The sequence below is a fragment of the Hoplias malabaricus genome, chromosome Y (assembly GCF_029633855.1).
Source record: "Hoplias malabaricus isolate fHopMal1 chromosome Y, fHopMal1.hap1, whole genome shotgun sequence".
Lineage (NCBI taxonomy): Eukaryota > Metazoa > Chordata > Actinopteri > Characiformes > Erythrinidae > Hoplias > Hoplias malabaricus.
Window position 1 is genome coordinate 1,060,557 of NC_089820.1, and position 22,605 is coordinate 1,083,161.

Consider the following 22,605-nt stretch of genomic DNA (forward strand, 5'->3'; position numbering starts at 1 on the left):
CTTGCATTAATTAATGCAGAATCTGACTTTGATAAGTAACTGTAGTTTTCTGAAGTATTCCGTGGCCCATTTATACTATATTTATTACAGTAGCATGACAGGTTCTTGAGCAGTGTCACCTGAGGACTTGAAGGTCACACACATTTAACATAGTTTTCCAGTGCTGCCTTTTCTGAGCCTTTGGTGGATGCACCTTTTTAAATTTTTTTATTTAACTGTGTATAGTGGACTGTTTCAAAACAGTGTAAACTGAGTCTTCTATAAGCCCCCCCCACCCCACCCCACACACACACACACACACACACACACACACACACTTTTTTAATGGGGGTTGTATACATCAAATTCTGGATTGTTTCATATTTGCAAAGTACAGTGAAATTGGTCAGCCAAAACGAATCTGCAGTTTTAGCTTGGTACACTTTCTTCTCCACTTTTCACTATGTTTGCATATCTCACTCATTTGTCTGCCCTTGTTTTTGTTTGATTTTCTTATTTATCTGCTTCGGACATGTGTGTTGCATACAATTTAACCCCACTTTTGCTCACAGGGATGTGGGACCTGTGCTGTTATTGGAGAAGCTCAGCTGATAGGGTGGTATATTTGTAAGGAGGCTACACTTGACACAAGTAATGGGGCTGAATCAGATCAGCTTTGATTTATTTCTATCTTGCATATTATTCAGTTTGTGGGTTGATAGTTGTTCCTTGTTCCCAAATATGTGTTCCAGCACCTAAAAAGTGAGTGTTTCATAATAGCTCCCTTTTTAATTTGAGACTTCAATTCATCAATTTGTAAATCCTAACAAAACAAGCTTATATGACAAGCATGCAGTTTCTCTTGTCATATTGTTAGTAGGGAATATCCAATATTTTATGATGCTTTATACAAATTCTCCATATATAAAATTGCTATTTAGTAAACCTAGGCTATATATTTATTTACTTGGAATTGGGCTGTGCAACAGCTAGTAGCAACTTTGCTGAAGTTATAATACGTTTTATACTGCTGCTTATGATGTTCAGTATCCTAATTTTATTAAAGGCATTGCATATGACTCTGGAAGATGACTGTTGATATTTTATGGAGTCAGAACAACACACAAAACATTTCATTTCAAATATGAAAGGTAAAACTTTGCAACACAATTAGCCAAGTCCCTCTTTTGTGCTTACTAACAGTTGTGCAAGCTCCCTAACTTTTCCGAACAGCACAAACATATCACAAATGGCGTTCCAACTGGTTAATGAGTTTTTGAGTGACAGCTCTGTGCACTGGGCATTTTTGACTGCAGTGTTGTTGCTTAGACTATCTCAATGTTTTTTACTGTTTTAAAAACCTGTATTATAATAATGTAATATTGAAATGTTCTAATGTGCCTGCAAAGTAATTTTGCAGTAGTGTCACTGTCCCACAGCTCCAGGCTCCTGGGATTGTGAGTTTAAGCCCCAGTCCGGGTGATTGTGAGGAGTTTGGTGTGTTCTCCCTCAGAGTGGTCCGGTTTTCTCCCACAGCCCAAACTAGGGATGCAACAGTTTTGAATTTCTTGGGCCGATGCGATAGCCTATAATTAGCACCTTGAAGTAGCCGATACTGATATTAATTACCAATAATTTTATCTTTGTATAATTAAAGCAAATTCACATTGGATTAAAGCAAAACAAATAGATTTTACTATAGGTTATCATAAGAAAAGCATTTTCCTCAGTATTTGTACATTTCTGTACTTTTTTAATTTTACGTTTATTAGTTGTAGTTCATTTATATTTTTATCAAAGATTTACTGCTGGAGAGCGAGGGAGAGAGTGGTATAAAGCAGCTCCAAGCACTCGAGGGAGAGAGTGTTTGAGCGAGTGTTTGTAATTGTATATCATCATGTTTCAGTATTAAATTCAGGCCCTGAATGACTGTATATCTGTTTTTATGTGTTTTATAAATGAAGGGCTCCTGCACTGTGGTGGTTGAGAGCATATTTCTGTCATTTAAACTTCTGTATTTTTTTTGTTTCTTTTTTCTTCACACCGCTATCAGTGTGTGCATATACTGAACGTAGCTGATATTGTAAATTTGTTTTCACCACAGAGAAATTTAATCCCAGAAACTGTGAAAAACGTCCACACAGCAGATGTACTTACAGGCTCTCAGTGCGTATTAACAAGCACAAAAATGTGGCAAGTTATCCGTTGTAATATCGGCTAAAATTTCAATAATAATATCGGACTGATAACAATAACTAAAAAATCCACCTATCGGCAAATAATATATCAGCCGCCGATATATCATGCATCACTAGTCCAAGCACACATTTTTAGGTGGATTGGCCATGTGATGGACTGGCGTGGCATCCAGGGTGTGCCCAGTAATTCTGGGTACCCACCTTGACCCTGAACTAGATACAGATAATGAAGTATGTATAAATGAATTAACAATTTTTCTGTCTAAAATATCACATTTTATTTAACATTCCTGTTTATTTTCCTTTAACAGACACTGATCTGAGGTCCATACACAGTGATACAGCCTGTGTTGACTGAGGCAGAATAAATGTTGTTTTTTTCTGTGTAAAAGGCTGTTTATATGAGCTTGTTTTATATTTGTCTCCTGTTCACTTCAGAAAGACATAGTGAGTAACACAGTGCGCCTGTCACTGACGGATAGTTTAAATGCTCAAAATTTAATTTGAAGAGCAGAGTCTGCTATGACAACTGTCAAGTATTTTATTTTATTTTTTTATGTTAAAGAACTGCTGAAGGGAACATGTCAGACAAAACAGCAACTCCAATGTCCACTGTCATCTTTGCGTTTTGTTAGTTTACAGTATAATTAGTGTATTAGTGTAGTTTTTGGTTTAACTATTAACTGCTTGGAAATGTGAACGAATACCTAATTAATTCAGTATCAGTAACTGTCGTTCAGTAACACATACGTACACAGGCATGGGACTGTACAGATGCACAATCCCAAAGCCAAAATACACACTTTTGATACTGTACGATGTCCGGTGTGGGGGTGGGAAACAACCTTGAGATGGTGAAAAACATTTGCTGAATTTTACAAAAAGTTTATTGGATGGGAATCATATACATAGCAAAATAAGCTACAATCTGTACTGAAATTTATACCACATCCCAATGCTGTAAGAAGGTTGAAATGCAGAGTGGCCTCATAGCTTCTTAGAAGCCTGGAATTTTGCTGCACTAAGCTCTTTTTTTCCTCCTTTTTCTTGCTCAGCCAGAAGCACAAACAATCATGGTTAGAATGCCTGCTGTGCCAACTTTTCTCTTTATGTTTATAGAGGATGAAAACTCCTTACCAGTGCTTCTGTAGAGCAAGTGATATGTATTTTGAGTTACTGCTGTTTTGAGTTACAGCTTCAGCAAATATGACCTCTGATACCAACCGTCACAACCGTCTACGCCAGTTTTAGGTCATCTTTGTACAATGCAGTGGTTCAGTAGAAAAAGTTAACTATGCTTGTATTCAGATGAAGGCTCAGTTGACATATGCCGTTTGACTGATACTACTGGACAGTATTTAGATTCCAAACATTTCTCATTATCTGCAAAAACTCTCGTGGAAACTAGAATGCTTTGAAGCATCATGATTTTGTGAACATTTTGGGCCTTTTTTATTTCTTATTTAACAAAGACTGTGGGGTCAGAAGAAACAATCAGAACTAGTAGACATGAACACAGTATGCTCATAGTTAATAATAATAAAAAATATATATGAGGATAATGCAGAAAGCAGCTTTCGGGTACAATTTAAGATGATGTTTGTGTTGAAAATATATTCAAATTTGAGAAGTTTTGCAGTTCTATCTGGAAATATTATAAACTGTTTGTTTCACAAATAACTCAACACAATTTCTATAGACTAGATTACTCTCAGACCCCATGTGATATAACAATAGAAAACTCAGTTGGACAGGCAGTTACAGAAAATGAATGAATGAATTAACATGGTACATATAGTGTATTTCTGTGTTTTTGTCACAGATCTAGGTTTTCTGTTATTGGTTTTTCTATTTAAGCTCCCGGGTGTGTTGCACTCTGGATTTTCTTCAGCAGAGGCCTTTGTGTATAACGTAGAGAATAAACAACCATGAATGCCTGTGTTTGCAGACATACATTTCAAAAGGTGTAGTTTTTAGAAAGGGTTGTGCTGCTCTGTGTTATTATGAATTTCATTTAACCAGGTCAAGATAAAACACCTGTATAAGATGCCTATGAAGTATATAAAAAAAGGATACATCAGTTTTACACATTGTGGCACCCTGAATCAAAATTGTGTCAAATCACAAGGTGCCTAAGAATTCTTACCATTTTATAATAATACAAACTTGGTGGACAGAACTAATGAAAAATAAAACACTACACCATTACTGCAGTATTTGTATCATGTAAGGCCTTGTGAGTTTCCACTGTATATTTGAATTTAACCAAATTGTTAGTTGAAAACTGAGTCATATTTGACAAGTCTGTTGTTTGTGCTATAAAACTCTATGCATGAGCACAGTCCAGATGTTCTCATCCTGTACACACAAAAATGTTACCATAGCAGCTCAGAGTAAGTAACAGAATAAAAGTGGGAGAATAAAAACATGTTCAGTGTTATGTCTATAGCTTTGCACACCTACATTTTCATTAAAGACAAATAAGCAGTTTATTCTAACAGAGTGCCAAACAACCTTGAAAATGTGTCTGGAATTAGTGTCAGGAATTAGCATCTTGCCCATTCTTTGAAGGCCAGAAACATTAAAATAATAAATATTCAAATAATAAGATTATAATTGACAGCCTGTGTTTGTCTGTGTTGTCTGATGTTTTAATGTTGACAGGATAATAGTTATTATAGTTAATAGGCTATTCTAGATATTAGATAATTATTAGGGTAAGTATAGATTATGTTTTGGTGTAAAGTCTACAAGTTCAGTGTTTAGAATTTGACACTACATCATAAAAAAAATGGTTGAAACATTTTTACAAACAAGAGGGTTTTGTTTTTTGTTTATTTACAGTGAAAATGTCAAAAACCCATTCTTCTTTAAAATGTTTTCATCTTGTGGAAATGAAATGATTGTGTAGTGAGACTGTGTACCGTCTTACGTAATTGTGGCTGCAGCTATGAATACAATGCTGGTTTGTGATTGGTCAGAGACTGTAGTTGTGATTGCGCTGAGCATCTTTGCAAGCAGCCCATCTGAGTGTGGCAGTCCGGGTATAAATAAAACAAAAGAAAGTGTTTTGTACTAAGTTCATTAATAGTAAACAATTAAAATTAGCTGTCATATTAGTTCCATAGTGGAACTAATACATTTTGTACTAAACTAGTACACTTGAAAGGCAGTTACAATCTAACCTTGGTTTCTTGAAATGCTCTGTTACTCAAAGCATTATAAGCAAACAATATCTGCCATTGACCAATATGGAGATATTGTGGATGGGCTTAAAAGAGAGGCAAACAACTGGCCTACTTTGCAAGCCAAAATGCAAAGCAAATTTGCAGATGAATTACCTTGGGAAAGTCGTCAGTCTCACATAGACATTTGTGTTCAGCCCTACAGTTACCCAGACCAATGAGAGAGAAGTGTCTGTGTGAGAGAGAGAGAGAGACATTTAATTTCAGACATTACTATGAACATGAATTACAATAGACAACCGGTAGGGGGAGCGCAGAAGCCAAAAAAGCTCATTTTTACATAGTATTCCTTTAATTGCATGGGATGCAAAAATGGAAAATATAATTATGGGTAATGAATCAGTTTTTTTTTATTTTCAAAAATTACAAAATAAACATAAGTTAACCATTAAGAATTAGAAAAAATGAATATAAAACTGTATATTTTTGTTATGCCAAATTTGTGTGGGGGTGAGGGTAACTCTAATAACTCTATTCTTCCCTTATTTAACTATAAAAGTTTCAGTGTGTACTAATAAACGTTACATGAACCCAATGGGTCATTGTAAAGTTTTGAATTTAGTTATGGGTGTGACTATTTGTCTGACCTGACCTGTTTTCTTTCAGTTCCAGACACCTTTCCCCCCACACTGCCATTTGGATGGTGTTCAAGACAGCAGACGCTGTGAAGGTATGGAACAAACTTCTGTCTACTTTTATGAAATTTGTATAATTTGTACTTTAGAAAGATCGCAAACATTTAACATTTGTCCATTATATTTATATCTTCTTGTTAACACTTAAAGGAGACATCTACAGTTGTGGGCAAACCCTGTTCTCTGGTTTATGTTCAGAAACTCAGGGTCTTTTGAAGTGTAATGATATGTTTAAGGGTAAAAATTACTTTTGTTTGTACATGGCTGAAGTTTAATTTGTCTGTAAGTATCCATAGCTCAAAAGCGTAGTTTATGATTGCAATCAAAAACACTTTTTTTTAAATTCAGAAGTTTCCTCACCATTTGCATGTTCTTTTGTCTCTTTGCATGCTGGAAATCAGTCTGATGTGTTTATGAATCCCCAGTGCCTGTAAATGTGTGAAAAGACTAGCTCAGTCCAGTATGCTAGGCTTTCTCTCTATCTCTGCTTGCATCTGGAGTGTTTTAAGACAAGGGAGAGAACCCCAAACGTCGAAAGCATGAACTGAAAAAGAGGATATTGCTTTTGACTGCTCCATAGGTGGTAATATTGACTTATTTTTGCTGTTCCAGGTCACTCAAGGTGGAAATGTCTCCAAATTCGGGAGAAATTACCAAAAGTGCTACAAAACTAAAAAACTAAACAACAAATGAGTTTCTGTGGTAATTTAAAGGGAACGTCGACCTTTGTGGCTAAGAGCATTTCTTTCTGGTTGTTCAAATTCCAACAGTGTGTTTGAGAGGAAATTTAAAGTGTCTGTAAGTTTTTCTCACTTAGTTTGAATTACCACAGAAACTCATTTGTAACTCAAGTTTTTTTGTTTTGTAGCACTTTCTGTAATTTCTCCCGAATTGGAGATCACCAAAAAACGGTGTTCCCCCACAGTGTATGTGTATTTCTGGAATTCTTCTCCAAGCTTTATTTACAAAAAGATGCAATTTTTTTGCAAAATTGGGTTTTTGGAACTTTATAGGTGAGTCTCACAATTTGCTAAATTAGTGCAGTTTTGACTTGATAGACCCAAGGGATTTTTACTTCTTTTTTTGTGACTTTATTGTATTAATAGTAGCTTCAAAGTGCAATGCACTGTGAGAAGATTATTTTAAAAAACACATATTTTCCAAGGATTTCAGATTTGTTGTTTTTTTTTATTATAAATTTTCAATTGGACATAAGAAATAATTTAAATGAGCACACACACACACACACACACACACACACACACACACTGGTCAGCCATAAAATTATGACCATCTCTCTGTCCATTCTCTCAGCTTCACTGACCAGACAGAAGAAGTTTGTAGTTCTGCAATTACAAACTGTAGCCCATCTGTTTCTCTGCCTACTTTGTTAGCCCCCTTTCCACTTGTTGTTCAATGGTCAGGACCCCCACAGAGCCGGTATGATTTGAGTGGGGGATCATTCTCAGTGTTGTAGTGACACTGACGTGGTGGTGGTGTGTTAGTGTGTGTTGTGCTGGTACGAGTGGATCAGACACAGCAGTGCGGCTGCATTTTTTAAACCTCTGTTTCACTGCTGGACTGAGAGTAGTCCACCAACCAAAAACATCCAGCCGACAGGATCCTGTGTCCACTGATGAAGGACTAGAGGACGACCAACACACACTGTACAGTGAGAGATGAACTACTGTATGCAGAGAGATTAGTCTCAAAATACTTTACTAATGCATAAATGTTATTCCACAAATTAAACACAAGTTACATATATATATTTATTTTACATTATATTATACATATATATATATATATATATTCACAGTTCACAAATGAATACATCTCAATCTGTGCAGCAGGTTAGTGTCGCAGTCACACAGCTCTGGAGGTGCCCGGAGGTTGTGGGTTCGATTCCCGCTCAGGGTGACTGTGTGTTCTCCCAGTGTCCGCGTGGGTTTCCTCCAGGTGCTCCGGTATCCTCCCACAGTCCAAAAACACACGTTGGTAGGTTGATTGGCGACTCAAAAGTGACCGTAGGTGTGTGTGAGTGAGTGTGTGTGTGTGTGTTGCCCTGTGAAGGACTGGCGCCCCCTCCAGGGTGTATTCCTGCCTTGTGCCCAATGATTCCAGGTAGGCTCTGGACCCACCGTGACGCTGAATTGGATAAGCGATACGGATAATGAATACATATATCACAATTTTATGTGAAAATAAATAATTTTTTTAAATTTACATTGCATATATTTGTAAAGTCGAAGTCTCAAATTTAAAATTTATTTGTAAATTGTTGAATCTCTATTTGTGGATCAAGTCACTCACATGTTTTCCGTGACGTGTATTTGTTCATTTCCTCTCGCGTGTGGACGTGTGCGGCCAACTTAAATAGAGACGAATTAGTGCAACATTTAATGTGGACGTTCGAACAAAAAGCAATCGAAGTCACTGAATTCAGCTTCATATCACAGACAGTTAGGAGCGGGAATCACTGTGGAACACTTTTGAAGGTGCCATAAATTTAACGACGATAAAGTCCAGCGGAACTTCCCTAATTTCGCTGCAGACTAGTGTTGCCACATTTGTGGATCAGGCTGCATTTGTATTTGGAGCGGGTAAAATGTGAAAGGAAAGTCTCCAAATCCAAAAACCTGCGAGAGGAAATGAACAAATGCACGTCACGGAAAACACGTGAGTGACTTGATCCACAAACGCAGATTCAACAGTTTATAAATACATTTAAATTAGAGACTTCGACTTTACAAGTCTATGCAATGTACTAAGTAACTGCATTTGTGCAAATTGCAGACTGTGATTCACAGATTGGGGTGTATTCGTTTGTGAATAGTGAAACATATTTGTGAATTTTTGGATTAACATTTATGCATTTGTAAAGTATTTTGAGACGAATCTCTCTCCATATACTGTCTCTAACTTCACATCTACATGGAGGACCAACAAGGCAGGAGTGTCTCACAGAGTGGACAGTGAGTGGACTATTCTCAGTCCAGCAGTGACACTGAGAGGTTTAAAAACTCCAGGTGCACTGCTGTGTCTGATCCATACCAACACAACACACACTAACACACCACCATCATCCACAGTGCCCAAATCATACCTGCTCTCTCTTTCTCTCACACACACATGCACATTTCCAGCTCTTTTCAAGCACTATGTATTTCCTTCAGGAAATGCAAATCTAGTTGTTATTATTCTCCAGGTTCTGCAATTAATACAGCCCAAAGCACTTAATGTACAGACTCCATTCAAACTGCTTTTCGAAACCCATGGCTCTGAGAGGTGTGCTATGTATTACTGGAGTTGATTGGATTTGTCATTTTTAATAAATTTGTGTTTAAAAATAAAGAACTCCCTTTGAAATGAATGGCCAGAAAGTACTGATTCAAATCTTAACTGCCATCGATGATGTCACAGTCACAATCTAACCTCCACTGAGTCTCACAGACACAGAACACACACACGGCCCCTCTTCTTTCTCACTGTCACTCTCACACACACACCCACACACACACACAAACACACACACACACACACACACAAACACACACCGCCCCACCCCACAGACACACACGACCCCACCCCACAATCACACATACACATACACTGGTCAGCCATAACATTATGACCACCTCTCTCTACACTCACTGTCCATTCTCTCAGCTTCAACTACAATTACAAACTGTCCATCTGTTGCTCTGCATACTTTGTTAGCCCCCTTCCCCCCTGTTCCTCAGCGCTCAGGACCCCCACCGAACAGGTATGATCTGGGTGGTGGATCATTCTCAGCGCTGCAGTGACACTGACGTGGTGGTGGTGTGTTAGTGTGTGTTGTGCTGGTGTAGAGTGGATCAGACACAGCAGTGCTGCTGGAGTTTTTAAACCCCTCAGTGTCTGGACTGAGAACAGTCCACCGACCAAAAACATCCAGCCGACAGCATCCTGTGTCACTGATGAAGGACTAGAGGACGACCAACACACACTGACAGATGAGCTACTGTCTCTGACCCTACATCTACAAGGTGTACGAAAGATGTAGGAGTGTCTCACAGAGTGGACAATGAGTGGACACCACCTGTAGCACATTCTCCATCAATCTGAAGAAACCCTTCATGATGCAAAGAACCCTTTAACCATGCAAAAGATTCTTCAAGTGTTCAGGATTCTATATTGCACCGTTTCCTGTAATAAAGAACTCCTATAAAACCATCATTTTTAAGTGTGTACACATCATTCATTACACTAAAATTCTGAAGTGTTTATAAAAAAAGGAACATTCTCTATGTGAATTCTCATTTAAATTATAATGGCTTATGGACAAACTATTTCTTTATGCAATATTTGCTATTTAGTATTATGTTCCAGTAACACCTTCCCATTGTAAAGGCTTAGTGGTCTTTTTACACCTGATCCCCACTTTAAGTAGCTGATAACATCCCAGGCCCTGTGTTCAGAGCAGTTCTATAGAGTAAATACATTCATTCAACAAAATGAGTAAGTCACAGCTTAATTTAAATAATACTTTTACACAGAAGCTTTTCAAAAGGTAATTTGCCAACTAATTTATTTTAGGGAAAAATGTTATATACACAAAAAATAACACTGCATTTATGAATTGAAACGTTATTTATTGGTATAAACTATTATACAAACATGACAATAAAAAAAGTTACTTTGCTTACAAACCTGCTTTAGGTTTAAAAAATGTTATATTAGTTTACAGTTAATAAAAACACTGCATTGTTGTTTATAGTAAATTGTGGTTAATGAGTGTGTGTGTGAACTTCACAGCTGAAGGAAAGAAATGTATTAACTTTCACAGTGAATTCACCAGTGTTAAATCGTTATAGTCAGTTTTAAATTAAATTAAGAGTTAAAATGTAACATTTTTTAACACTCTTTTTGTTAACATAAATAGTGCTGATTTAACACTGGTGAAATTGCTGTTTAATGATAACTTGACTGTACAAAAGTACTGCAGCGTTGTTTGAATATTAACATTTCACATAAGCGTTTATAGTTACTGCTTCCATGGTGCTTTTTAAAAGAAAAAATAAAGTGAGGAGCACAGGACATGGAGGCAACACGTTAGGTCAGTAGTTAAATCATGCGTGTTTATGTCGATTCCTTACACGTTATGAACATGTTCTATAGACGAAAAGGTAGATGTTCAGTGACATGAGGGAGTTAAGGTGTAGGTATATTTTTTACTCTTTTGGGACTCCATACATACTCAACTCTCCCACTACACACACTCACCAAAATTATTTTCTCTCATTTCTGAATTAAGTGGTTTATACTTCTGCAGAGATCTAGTTCTATTTGGATCGTCACTTTTTCTCCTGGATGTTTGCTTCTGCGTACTTCCATCTTACATACACAAAGCTTTGTGGGTGGCCACTGGTGAGGGCAAAACAAAGTTTGGGGAGAGCCATCATTTCCACAGAGTGGGGCTAACATGCACTCACAGCAGGAACAGCTATGAAAACAAGGGGCTGAGAACAACACATAAGTTGTGAGATCTCATTTTCTGCCCAGGACACCTTCACTCCTCTCTACCTTTACATTAAAATTTGTTGTTTGCTGCTGTATTAATGTTTAACGTATGATATTAGCACATTTTAATCTTTTTATGAAGGCAAATTAAAACAAAATGTTTAACAAAAGTGTCCAAATCTTTAAACGAGACGATTGCAGCCTAGTCATATGTGCTACAACTCTCCAACTATTTCATTTAACATATATAGTTTTTCCTCTTTGACATCTGAAAAAGGACTGAGATAGTGAAATTTTGTGCTTGCATTTATATCTGTGTGCATATGTGTGTGCACACACGTTACAGAGACGAAGAGCTGTTGAGTTGGATCACTGGTGCAGGCAGGATTTGATGTGAGCAGTTTTGAGTGAATCAGTACACAGAAGTATCTTCATCCTCTACTGAAGTCATAGCCAAATAAGCATTGTTTACATCCATCAGCATTACAAAGAATTCCCAGTGAAGAGTGTTTATTAACCTTTGTTAGTCTGAAGAATCAATAATTCTCTCTCTCTCTCTCTCTCTCTCTCTCTCTCTCTCTCTCTCTCTCTCCCCCCCTCTCCCTCTCTGCTTCTCAGGCTGAGGGAGGCGTGGGATTTGGGCAGAAGGGCTTGATGATGGAGCTACAGAGTCTTCAGGAGGCTCTTAAAGTGGAGATACAGATCCATCAAGTAATTTTTACACACAATTTCAGCTCATACATGAAATTATATAGTGATCTTTAGGTCCTAATTAAAAATATATACAAGTAATAAAAAAAACATTATGATGCCGATTTCACATTTTAGAATTTAATATGAGTTTGTAGTAAATTTTAATAAAATACAAGTTATTATAAAAACATTGCATCATAAACTGCTGCCTAAAATGTGGTAGACAGGGGGAACTACCCCAAAATATATGCCTTTATATTTTTAACTCTGATCCCCCTGTAAGTCTGGTTTACAGCTGGCTGCTGTACCGCAGTCAGCCTCTAGAGGTCATTGTATGAACAGCCACTAGTGCATTATTTTTGCTTTTTTGGACGTCCAAATACAGGTGCATCACAAAATATTAGAATACTGTGAAAGTGGGTTTTCTTTATAATTTAATACAAAATTATTATTATTTATTAGATTGTTTATATTATTATTATTCATTAGATCAAAAAGAAAAGGTTGTACAAAATAGAAATGTCCTACTTCTGACAAGTAGATTAATTTAAACACTAGTGCTTGGTTTAATTACAGCATCATTGTGGCACAGCATAGAGGTAATCAACTTAGCTGAAGTGATGCTGAAGACCAGGTTGCTTTGATTGTGGCCTTCAGCTCATTTGTATTGTTGGGCCAGGTGTTTTATTGGCTCAGTTCACTATGTGGTTTAGGTCCACAGAGTTGGTGGGCCAATCAAGCACAGTAATATAGTCAGCAGCACTTTTGCTTCCACAGAGGCACTATGGGCAGATATAAAGTTCTGTTGGAAAATGAAATCTGCCTCTCCATAAAGCTTGTCAGCAGAGGGGGACAAGAAGTGCTCTAAGATCTCCTGGTCAAGAGCTGTATTAACTCTGGATTTTATAAAACGCAGTGGACCAACACCAGCAGATGACATAGCACCACAAACCATCACACCCTGTGGAAACTTCACACTGGACTTCAGACACCTTGGATTCTAAGTCACCTTGCCACTCTTTCTCCAGACTCTAGGACTTGATTTCTAAAAGAAATGCAACATTTACTTTCATCTGAGATTTTGAACCTCTAAGCAACAGTCCAGTCCTCTGTTTCAGAAGTGGCTTAATGTTAGGAATGTAGCAGATGTAGCCCCTTTTCTGGAGACATTGATGTGTGGTGGCTCTTGAGTCACTGACACAAGTCTCAGTCCACTTGTGAAGCTCTCTCAAGTTTTTGAATCAACTTTTCTTGACAATCCTTTCAAGGCTGCAGTCATCCCTGATGCTCGTGCAACGTTTCCCACCACGTTTTCCCCTTTCAATCAGCTTTCCACTTATATGATTTGACACTGCATTCAGAAAACAGCCTGCCTTTATAGCAGTGACAGTCTGGACAACTGTGTGTGAGTGTGTTGAACTAGACTGAGAGATTTATGGTATTTATTCTGTTTGAATAGAAGTTTACCCAAACTCTTGTAATAATATGAGATTCTGGATTTCTGGGTTTCATAAGCTGTAAGCCAGCTGTAAACCTGAAATATGTCACTTTATGTGTAATGAATAAAAAATATATGACAGTTTACAAATTAGAAGTAAATTATGAACAAGACTGAACTTTTCATGACATTCTTATTTTATGAGTTTTAAGTCAGTGGTTACCAAAATGGGGGGTGAGCTCACTAGGTGGAGTGTAGAACTTTTGCAAGGGGGTGCAGCAAGGCAAATGAATGAGGCATGTTTGAGCATGGTTAGCACTGTTTTTCGGAGTGGGGGTGGGGGAGGATGAGCAGGGCGTGAAAATTCTTACAAAAAAGTTCTTACAAAAGGGGGGCACTGCAGAAAAAAATTGGGACACACTGAGTTAAGAGATCAGTCTTGAGTCTGGTACCTTTTGCAAATAATGTGGCCAAGAACCATCTACTACTGCAGGAAATAGAGATTGACTGACATGCAAAATGACCAATTACAAGTCTACTATTTTGGCATGATTTGGCAGTTTTTTTTACATTGGATCAGTACCAGAGCCAGTACAAAACAATACATGGAAGTGTGTATACAGTGATGTACAGATTAGCCAATCGGAATGCAACTGGCAGAATTGTGCAGGTGAAGACAATTTAATGCACTGAAAGTATTAGAGACTAATTTTTGGACAGAGTGTCTGTTGAGAAGAGACTAAGTGATCTTTCTACACACTCTCTCTCTCTCTCTCTCTCTCTCTCTCTCTCTCTCTCTCACACACACACACACACACACACACACAAACTTACATGTAACTCTCTTTTTCTCTGTAGAAGCTGGTTGCTCAGATGAAGCAAGATCCACAGGTAGGAAACATATCAACAAGCTAAATTAGTAATTATGTGCAATTACAGAAACATACAGGCTCCAAGGGAATGTTAGCAATGCCTTGTGTATGTGTCTTTGTGTAGAATGCAGAGTTGAAACTGCAGCTGCATGACCTCCAGGCCAAGATCACAGCGCTGAGTGAGCGACAGGTAAGAGACAGACATGGAAAGTCAGGATTAGAGAGAAGGAGAGTAGAAACTGAATGAGAAAGAAGACAATCAACTTTGGTCACATAGGGACTTGACCTGTTTTTAAAGTTCTTAATAAACTTTTCGGTGTAAGAATTAATTTATATGTACTAATAGTAAATTTTTAACAGTTTTTTCCTCATCTACTCATGGCTTTGGGATCAACATACAACTGAATTGGTGAGCAAATTCACTAGTGCTGTATTTACACCAGTACCTTGTTATAGGTGTAAAGTCAACATAGTATTTTAATTTGTACTTGGATAGTAGTTGTAGCATTGAAAGTAGTTACATGTAGGTGCAGTTCGCTAGTTAGTCACTGATATTATTTGACCACCCCCGAATGTGTTACAGCATTAAAGTTATACAGGAATTCATTTTTGTTGTCTAAACTGCTATTAATTTGCTTTCCAGTGCTTTTTCCTCCCTGGACTTGCTTATTAGTAGCCTAATGTATGGTCTTTTTACAACTAAGATCAAGGACTATGAAAGCACTACCCTAACTAGAATCAACTTGGGCATTTTTTAACAAGCGGCATGTAAACTACATGCATTCTACCTGCTTTAAAGCCACTGTCTGCTCATTCTTAAATATGAAAAAAAAATCTGTGTTAAACTCAACTTTAATTATGTTATTTTTCATCTGTACTTACACTAATCAGCCATAATGTTAAGATGACTTTACAGTGCATCTGGAGTTATATAAACATCTCACTGTCATTACTGGACTGAGAATAGTCAACCAGCAAAAAACTGTGCAGCAAGAGATGAGCTACTTTCTCTAATTTTATATCTACAAGGTTGTCCAACAAGGAAGGACTTCAGCATCCCTGCCCTGTCTGAACCACTTATACCTTTGCAACACACATTTTAATACCACCACCTGACCAGTGACACTGACCACCAAGTCAGTGCAGCTCCTGAAATGATCCAGGACCCAAATAATACTGGCCTGACCATTTTAGAACAGGATAAATGGGGTCTAATAAAGTCTGTGTATAGTCATATATATATATATATGTAGAAATACAACTGCACCAGTGGTCAGTGGAGCTTATAACATGGACAGTGAGTGTAAGAAAGAGGAGTCCTGTTAATGTTATGGCTGGTCAGTGTATATAGTAAAGAAGTTTCACAGTTATTAAAAGTTTAAGAAATCACTGTCCCCTTGCCTTCTCTGAGATGAGTGGGTGGGTAGACAGGGTGATTGACAGTGGTATCACCATGGCAATATGAACAACTGAATCAAGTAGTGCATTAAGGGGAAAACCATGGCGCTAGCCTGGGTTTGGACATTCTAGCAGTGGACGAGAGTTGAATGCAGCTGGTGACACATTGGTTACGGAGAATAAACGCACGCTGTATTCCTGTGACATTGTGCTGTGGACCCCTATTTTTTGCTACCCCAGTACACCAAACACTGACTGGCCGAAAGAAACGTATCGGTATCAGGCAGCAGAAGACCCATTTCTAGAAGCTTGAAAGCCTCCTGTAAGGTTAGTGGGCTGCAACACATATTGTAAAACCCCTTCTGTAGTAATAGCACAGTCCAACTGCAGTAGGTTCATCACTGAGGAGACCTATGCTCTGGAAGCAATGTATTTGTTGAGGCGAGTGACATAAATGTATTGCTAACTCTGATTGGTTCTTGGGCTGACCTGACATCACACAAGCCAAAGCCCCAAGAAAAGTATGAAGACAGGTGGACAGTGGTTTTAAACACGAATATTGGACACTGTCACTGGTATGAAGTGCTAGTATGAATGACAGAATACTTGGGGAAATGAGCATGCATTAACGGTGACAATGGGGCTAGGTACAGCCTTAGTCACCAGAGAGGCCAGTGTAGATTTACAGTTGTTTATGGTAAAGGGTAAGGTAGGACTGTATAGCTGGCTTGAAGTGGGTTGGGTCTGGGACGCCAGGCTTCACTATTGAGCCTTCTGGAGGTGTCGTTGGCTTAATTAAGTGAAACACAGATGAGGTGAGGTGCCTACCTGATGACCCCTGTGAAGAGCTAGTGATGCAGTGGGTTGTTTGGATACTCATGTACTGGGCTCAATGAGTAACCGTAGTTGTTAAGGGGTAGCTGGTTGCTGACCGCATCATAAACAGCCACAGGGCAACCTTAGCAACACTAAGGCGAAGGAACAATTTTGTGGCTGCAGGTACGAAGAGAGTGTGGTTCGCCCTATGTGAAGCTCAAATGGCATAGGATATTTTACATCTTATCCTGTGTATGATTATAATTACATTGTAGTAATTATTGCAAAAAATAAAATAAAAAACACTATTTCCCACACACAGTAACTTGAAGTCCTTGTCCTGGGAGGAATAAATCTGCAATAAACTATCATTTGAATATATTCTTAACATTACATTTAATTACAAAATTTTGCATTGAACATGATCTTGTGGTTACATGAAATGCCAAGGACACACAGCCCAAAAAGAGCATTCCAAAACTATTCTCTGAAAAATGTTACAATGCTTAAAAATAAATAATAAAACTTAATAAAAATGACTGAATATTGTGGCAGTGCAAGATTTTTCAGGGACAACCCAGTCCTCAAATTTCAAGAAACAAGGATAGTGTGTTTCAAAATCATGCTTCAGCCAGATAGAGCAGTGTATCTCCAGATTCATCCCTGTAAATGCGCACATTGCAAATGACCTCTGGCAAATGCATGTTCCATTCTAGGACTTAATGGCATGAGCAGTTCTTCAGTGGCAATATATGTAAAAGATAATCGCTCATACTCATATCTATTCTGAGAAAGTTGATACATATGATATGCTTCTTTCACAGTACCATAAGCAAGCCTGCTAGCTCTAGCAATTCCTGATTAAAAAACCTCAGACCATTTGAGCAGGAGAGAATGAAATGAAAGCTAGTCAAGCAAGCAAGAAAGAGTAGACACTTTACTCCGTGTCTCACAAGCTGTATAGTAACACAGTGTGAAATCTCCGCGAGAAAAGACTCTCCACCTGCCACTTATTGATTGCTCTCATTCTTCTCAGATCTCTCTCCCTTGCTCTCACTCTCGCTCTCTCTCTCTCTTTCTCCTTCTCCCTCTGCCTGTCTGTTCACTCATGCTGAGAGCTCTTTAAAACGTCAACAATTATTGGTGCTAAAAACTGCTAGCTTCTCGTTCAAAGAGTGAGAGGTAATTGAGGTTGTGACACTGCTGGGCCTACAGCTTTGTCCTCCTTTAATTTATGCTTTTCTCCACTCTCTTGAATTTTGGACCACAACATCCTCTAGCTAATCTTTCTATGGACTTTTAACATTTTTATGTATATAGACTTGGTTCAATCAAACATTAATATGCACTATTCAGTAGGCCTATTTAGTGGTCGTTTTTAATTGTAAAAACTTTACTGTGAAATTTACAAAATGAACTAAAGATTTGAAATATGTTTGGAATGTGTTTTGCCTGGTAGATGTATACATTTATCAGGATTATTATTTTTACAGTTTTACATAGTCTTGATTATTATTGGGTTGTATGTGTAGGGTATGATTAAAATTGGCAATTGTACCATTCCACTAAAGGTCCTGGTATGTTGTTCTTGTTAAGAAGCAGTTCTGACGATGTTTCCTCACCAGTCCGTTTGTATGCTCAAAACTGGTCTAATATGTTTAAGAATCTCTAGTGTCTGTTAATGGCAAAAAAAGGACTATTCTCAATTCAGCAGTGACACTGAGAGCATTAAAAACTCCATTAGCAATTCTGTTTCTGATACACTTGTACCAGCACAACACACACTAAAACCACCACCATGTCAGTATACTCATCATGATAAAAATGATTAATTACTGTTTCATAATGATCACATTAAGTGTGAATACTACATTAGTATTACTGTATTAGTTTACCCATTTCAAAGTACCTCCTCTAACAAACCCATAATTCACACTTACCATACAATACCTTATTTAATTTTAAATCGGGTTTATAAATCAGGCTGGTGGAATGCAAAAAAATCAGTGCAATAAAAGTAAAATGGAGTGTGCACAAAAGTCAGAAAGAAAATCTGTTTTTCCTAAAAACCGAACAACAGGAGAGATGAATACATTTCTTATTTCCTTTTTACTTTGCCCTCGGTTTAACATCACAGACAGTAGAGAGTCTGTGGACAAGTACATTTAACCACACAATATTCTGCATTTCTTTCTCTACTCGTATTGATCAGCTAGTCCAGCAAAGCTAATTTCAACATGACAGGGGGACAGAGAGAGAGAGAGAGAGAAGAACGCTGTTTCTTAGCAACAGGTGGAGTAAATTGCTTTCTTACAACCAGTCAGAATGTGTGTTTGTGTCAGAGAACAGCAGTTTTGTCGTCGTCCCCCCCATTTCTTTTTTTCACTTTAGTGTGTATGTGAGGTTGTTATTTCACTGTAAAGCTGTTTTTTGGGATTGCATCTGTATGTGGGTTGAAGACACTTTTGTGTGTGTGTGTGTGTGCGCTCTGGCAAATAGGGTATGATTATGATGTTGTATTTAGTTAAGTATTTTGCAACTTAAATAGTACTTGTAGCAAATATTGGATGGCATTTAATACTTATACACAGGTCATCAATTAAGGAGAAAAACTAGCATAGATCCTTAGTAAGATGCTGGATCAACACCAGTTACTCAGTGAGCCTATGACGTCCTTGACCATCTTGCTGGGTCACTATTTATGTGCTACAGTATCTCTTCTGTGGGATTAGATCTGACAGGCTGGTCTTTGCTTCCCTTGCACATTATGGAGCTTTGGGTTTACCATGTCAACTGGTTACCAGTTGCCCTTCCTTGGTCAAATTGTGGTAGGTAAAAATCACTGCATACCTGGCACAATCCAGTAGACCTGTAGTTTTAGAGATTCTCTGACCCAAATATCACAATTTTTGTCAGAGTTGCTCAGATGTTTATTGTTGTCATAGTTCTTGCTTTCAAAACAGCAAAACATCAAAACCGGTCCACGTACTACCTACTATATTGTCGCTGTCCAAAAGGGAATGAATAAACCTCCTTAATTTTCAATGAAAGTCAATATAAAAATATTTGATTCCATGTAATTTTTATAAGCATTTCTGTTGGTCCATTCATTATGAAATGTTCACACAGTGTGAATGACTGCTGCTGTATTCAGATGATGTAGTAAATTAAAATCCAAAACCTGGAGAGACACGTGTATTACAGGGTGCCGATTATAAGCAGAAATATACAAAAAAAAGCAGGGAAAGTTTGAAAATGTACAATATGGCGTATTAGGCAAAGCTGACTGCATGTGTAAGGAAATATACTAAATCTCACTTGTACCTTTCTCTCACTTTCTGGGACTTCATAGGCTGGATCTTGGTCTGTTTGGTTTGGAGACAGCAGAATGAGACACCAGCTGTTGAGCACTTTAGCTGTGTTTAGGTATTGGGCTGAGCAGTGTGCAGCATCTGGTCCCTTTGTACAGGCTTTGGAAGCCGAGCCATAACCACACACACCTCTCGCCTCCTGGAGATCCAGCTTTGTGTGGTTTTGTGAAACTCACTGGCCTGTTTATAATGCCTCCTTGCAGGGCAGGAAAAAAATGAATGTGTATGTGTGTCTAACTGAATGTCCTATGAGAGCAAACAAAATGTGTGTATCCTTAAAACTGCAGGAGTTTTGTGTTAATGCGCGCACACACACACACCTGTGTGTGTGTGTGTGTGTGTAAGGGCAGGTTAATTGAAAAGAATGAGAATGCTCTTTCTGTATCAGGCTTTAGCAGCTAGATCAGCACTTCTGTACTGTTCCTTATGAATGCCTTACCTTAGTAGAGAGAGAGAGAGAGAGAGAGAGAGAGGTGGGGGGTGTATGTGTATGAGGCAGCAGGCAATGTGAGTGGAATTTTAATGGAGGCTCAGAGCTGGTTAAATACCAACACAGAGAGACTGACATCAACCAGAGAAATCCTCACACCTAGGATAGTGTGGGTGTGTGTGTGTGTGTGTGTCAGCTTCTGTGTCTTGTGTGTCTTGGTTTGCATGTGCGTGCAGTTGCTTCCTGCAGTGTCTTGAGATCAGATGAAAATGAAAAAGCAGAAACTAAGGACAAAGAAAGGAGTAAAAAAGTGTCTTCTACCATCAGCTGATTAAGTGATTGACTATCCCAGGCAGCCAGATACGCACATGTCTGAAGCTACTTTATGTAAAGCTTTCACATGAGCAAACCTATTAACTTAAAGCGTTTATCTTAATAAACATTCAAAAATGTGCATCAGCATCAGGGGTGGGCTATATGGCACAGATATATTATCACAATTCTCTTTTTTTTTGCAGGGTCACAATCTCGATTTTATCATGATTCTTTTTCATGCTGGTTTCCATTTTATGCCTGAAATTACCCAAATATTGAGGCAGTGAATAAACTAGAGGCTATTTTATGAAGTAATGTTACTAGAAATCCTTCAGAATTTTTAAAGATATTGAAAACATTTTAGGCACTTTTTAAATTTAATTTGAAGATTTTAAAGAAGATTCCAAAGACCTCAACCTCTCCCCTAAGGAGAATAATTCATTTTACTGCAGAAAAAAATGTGTTATCTAAGCTTAATGGCAACATTTTACCTTCCTTGATTAATCTAATCTCATGCACCTCTCCAAATGGCTTTTTACCCTCACCAAGCAGGTGACTCGCATTGAGTTATTCTGATATTTAGCCAGACATGCTGGGAGGAGGGAGCTTTCACCGATTGGCTGTAGACTGAGGCTGGCTCCCTCACCCCTCTCCTGTGTTTAAATGGAAAGGGCAGGCAGTGAAAAGGGTCTACGCTTTGAAAGCTTATTTACTGTTTTGATTGTTGTTGTTGCGATTGTCATATAAATATAAAACTGTCTGTGTCGTCTCTCGTGGTGCGCGTCTGTTAGGCTCCAAAGCTTGGTTGCTTCCCCGGCTCTTTTGTTGAGCATCGCCCCTGATTGGTATACAGACATGATGGACATGTCGTTAAAGCTGAGAGCCCAAGCTACACGGATATAGCGGAGATCCACGGGGAACATATTTAAATATTTAAAGCTTGTTAAGCTTGTGGGCTCCTCAGGCTTTGTGACACCACAGTTTAGCTTTTTTGTGAGGAAGAGATCTCATGCATGGAATAACTAATTCTTTAGGTTTTAATTCAGTAGTCATACATTTTTGTGTCCTGACATATATTTTCGGTGTCCCGGGAGTCCGTCCATTTGACAGGTGTCTAATATGTAAACAGTACGTAAACAACTTATAAGAACTGCAGCGGACTGTATGTGCATTAACACGATCCAACAATCTCCCTGTGATGGTGTTTCGTGGACAATTCTTTTTGCACGAAAACAGCAGAGTGCAAAAGACAGAGACCATGCTTTTATTTACTCAAATTCCAATTAGCATTGTTTTTAAAGACATATATATTATTCGGTATGAAAAAAAGCAAAGTACAATATTGAAATTTTGTTCCCACTTTTGTTAATGCCTCTCAATTTCTGTCTGTGAAGTTAGCATTTTCTTCTTTTCATGCTTCAAATACCCCCCCCCTCCCCAAAAAAAACAAAACATCTATATTTAAAGCTTAAAAAGGACATAAAATACCCATTTTTAACACAATTCCCTATAAGAAAACTTTCTTTTAAACAGCACAGATTTCAGTTCTTTAGTAAAGTGGTTTTGAAATTGAAATCTACATTCAGTTCTGGCTTATTCAATAGAGTATGATTTTTTTTTCTTCTTAAAATAATTCATGTGCTCTTTTGGATGTGTGGTTTGAATCATCAATGACCAATGATTTTCGACTCAGTCTTCTGATGTGTGGTAGCA

General features: G+C 38.0%; 1 protein-coding gene across 3 annotated transcripts in view; it reads left to right on the forward strand.

The window, feature by feature from the left end:
- The window catches only part of LOC136678201 (PHD finger protein 21A-like), a 55,840-nt gene that overhangs the window by 5,779 nt on the left and 27,456 nt on the right, over positions 1-22,605 (forward strand). For all 3 annotated transcript variants that reach the window (XM_066656149.1, XM_066656151.1, XM_066656150.1), the window contains 4 exons: positions 6,029-6,092; positions 12,178-12,270; positions 14,549-14,581; positions 14,687-14,752. In XM_066656149.1, the coding sequence (XP_066512246.1) occupies positions 6,063-6,092; positions 12,178-12,270; positions 14,549-14,581; positions 14,687-14,752 (222 nt within the window). In that variant the 5' untranslated portion in view covers positions 6,029-6,062. The remainder of the gene's footprint in view (positions 1-6,028; positions 6,093-12,177; positions 12,271-14,548; positions 14,582-14,686; positions 14,753-22,605) is intronic.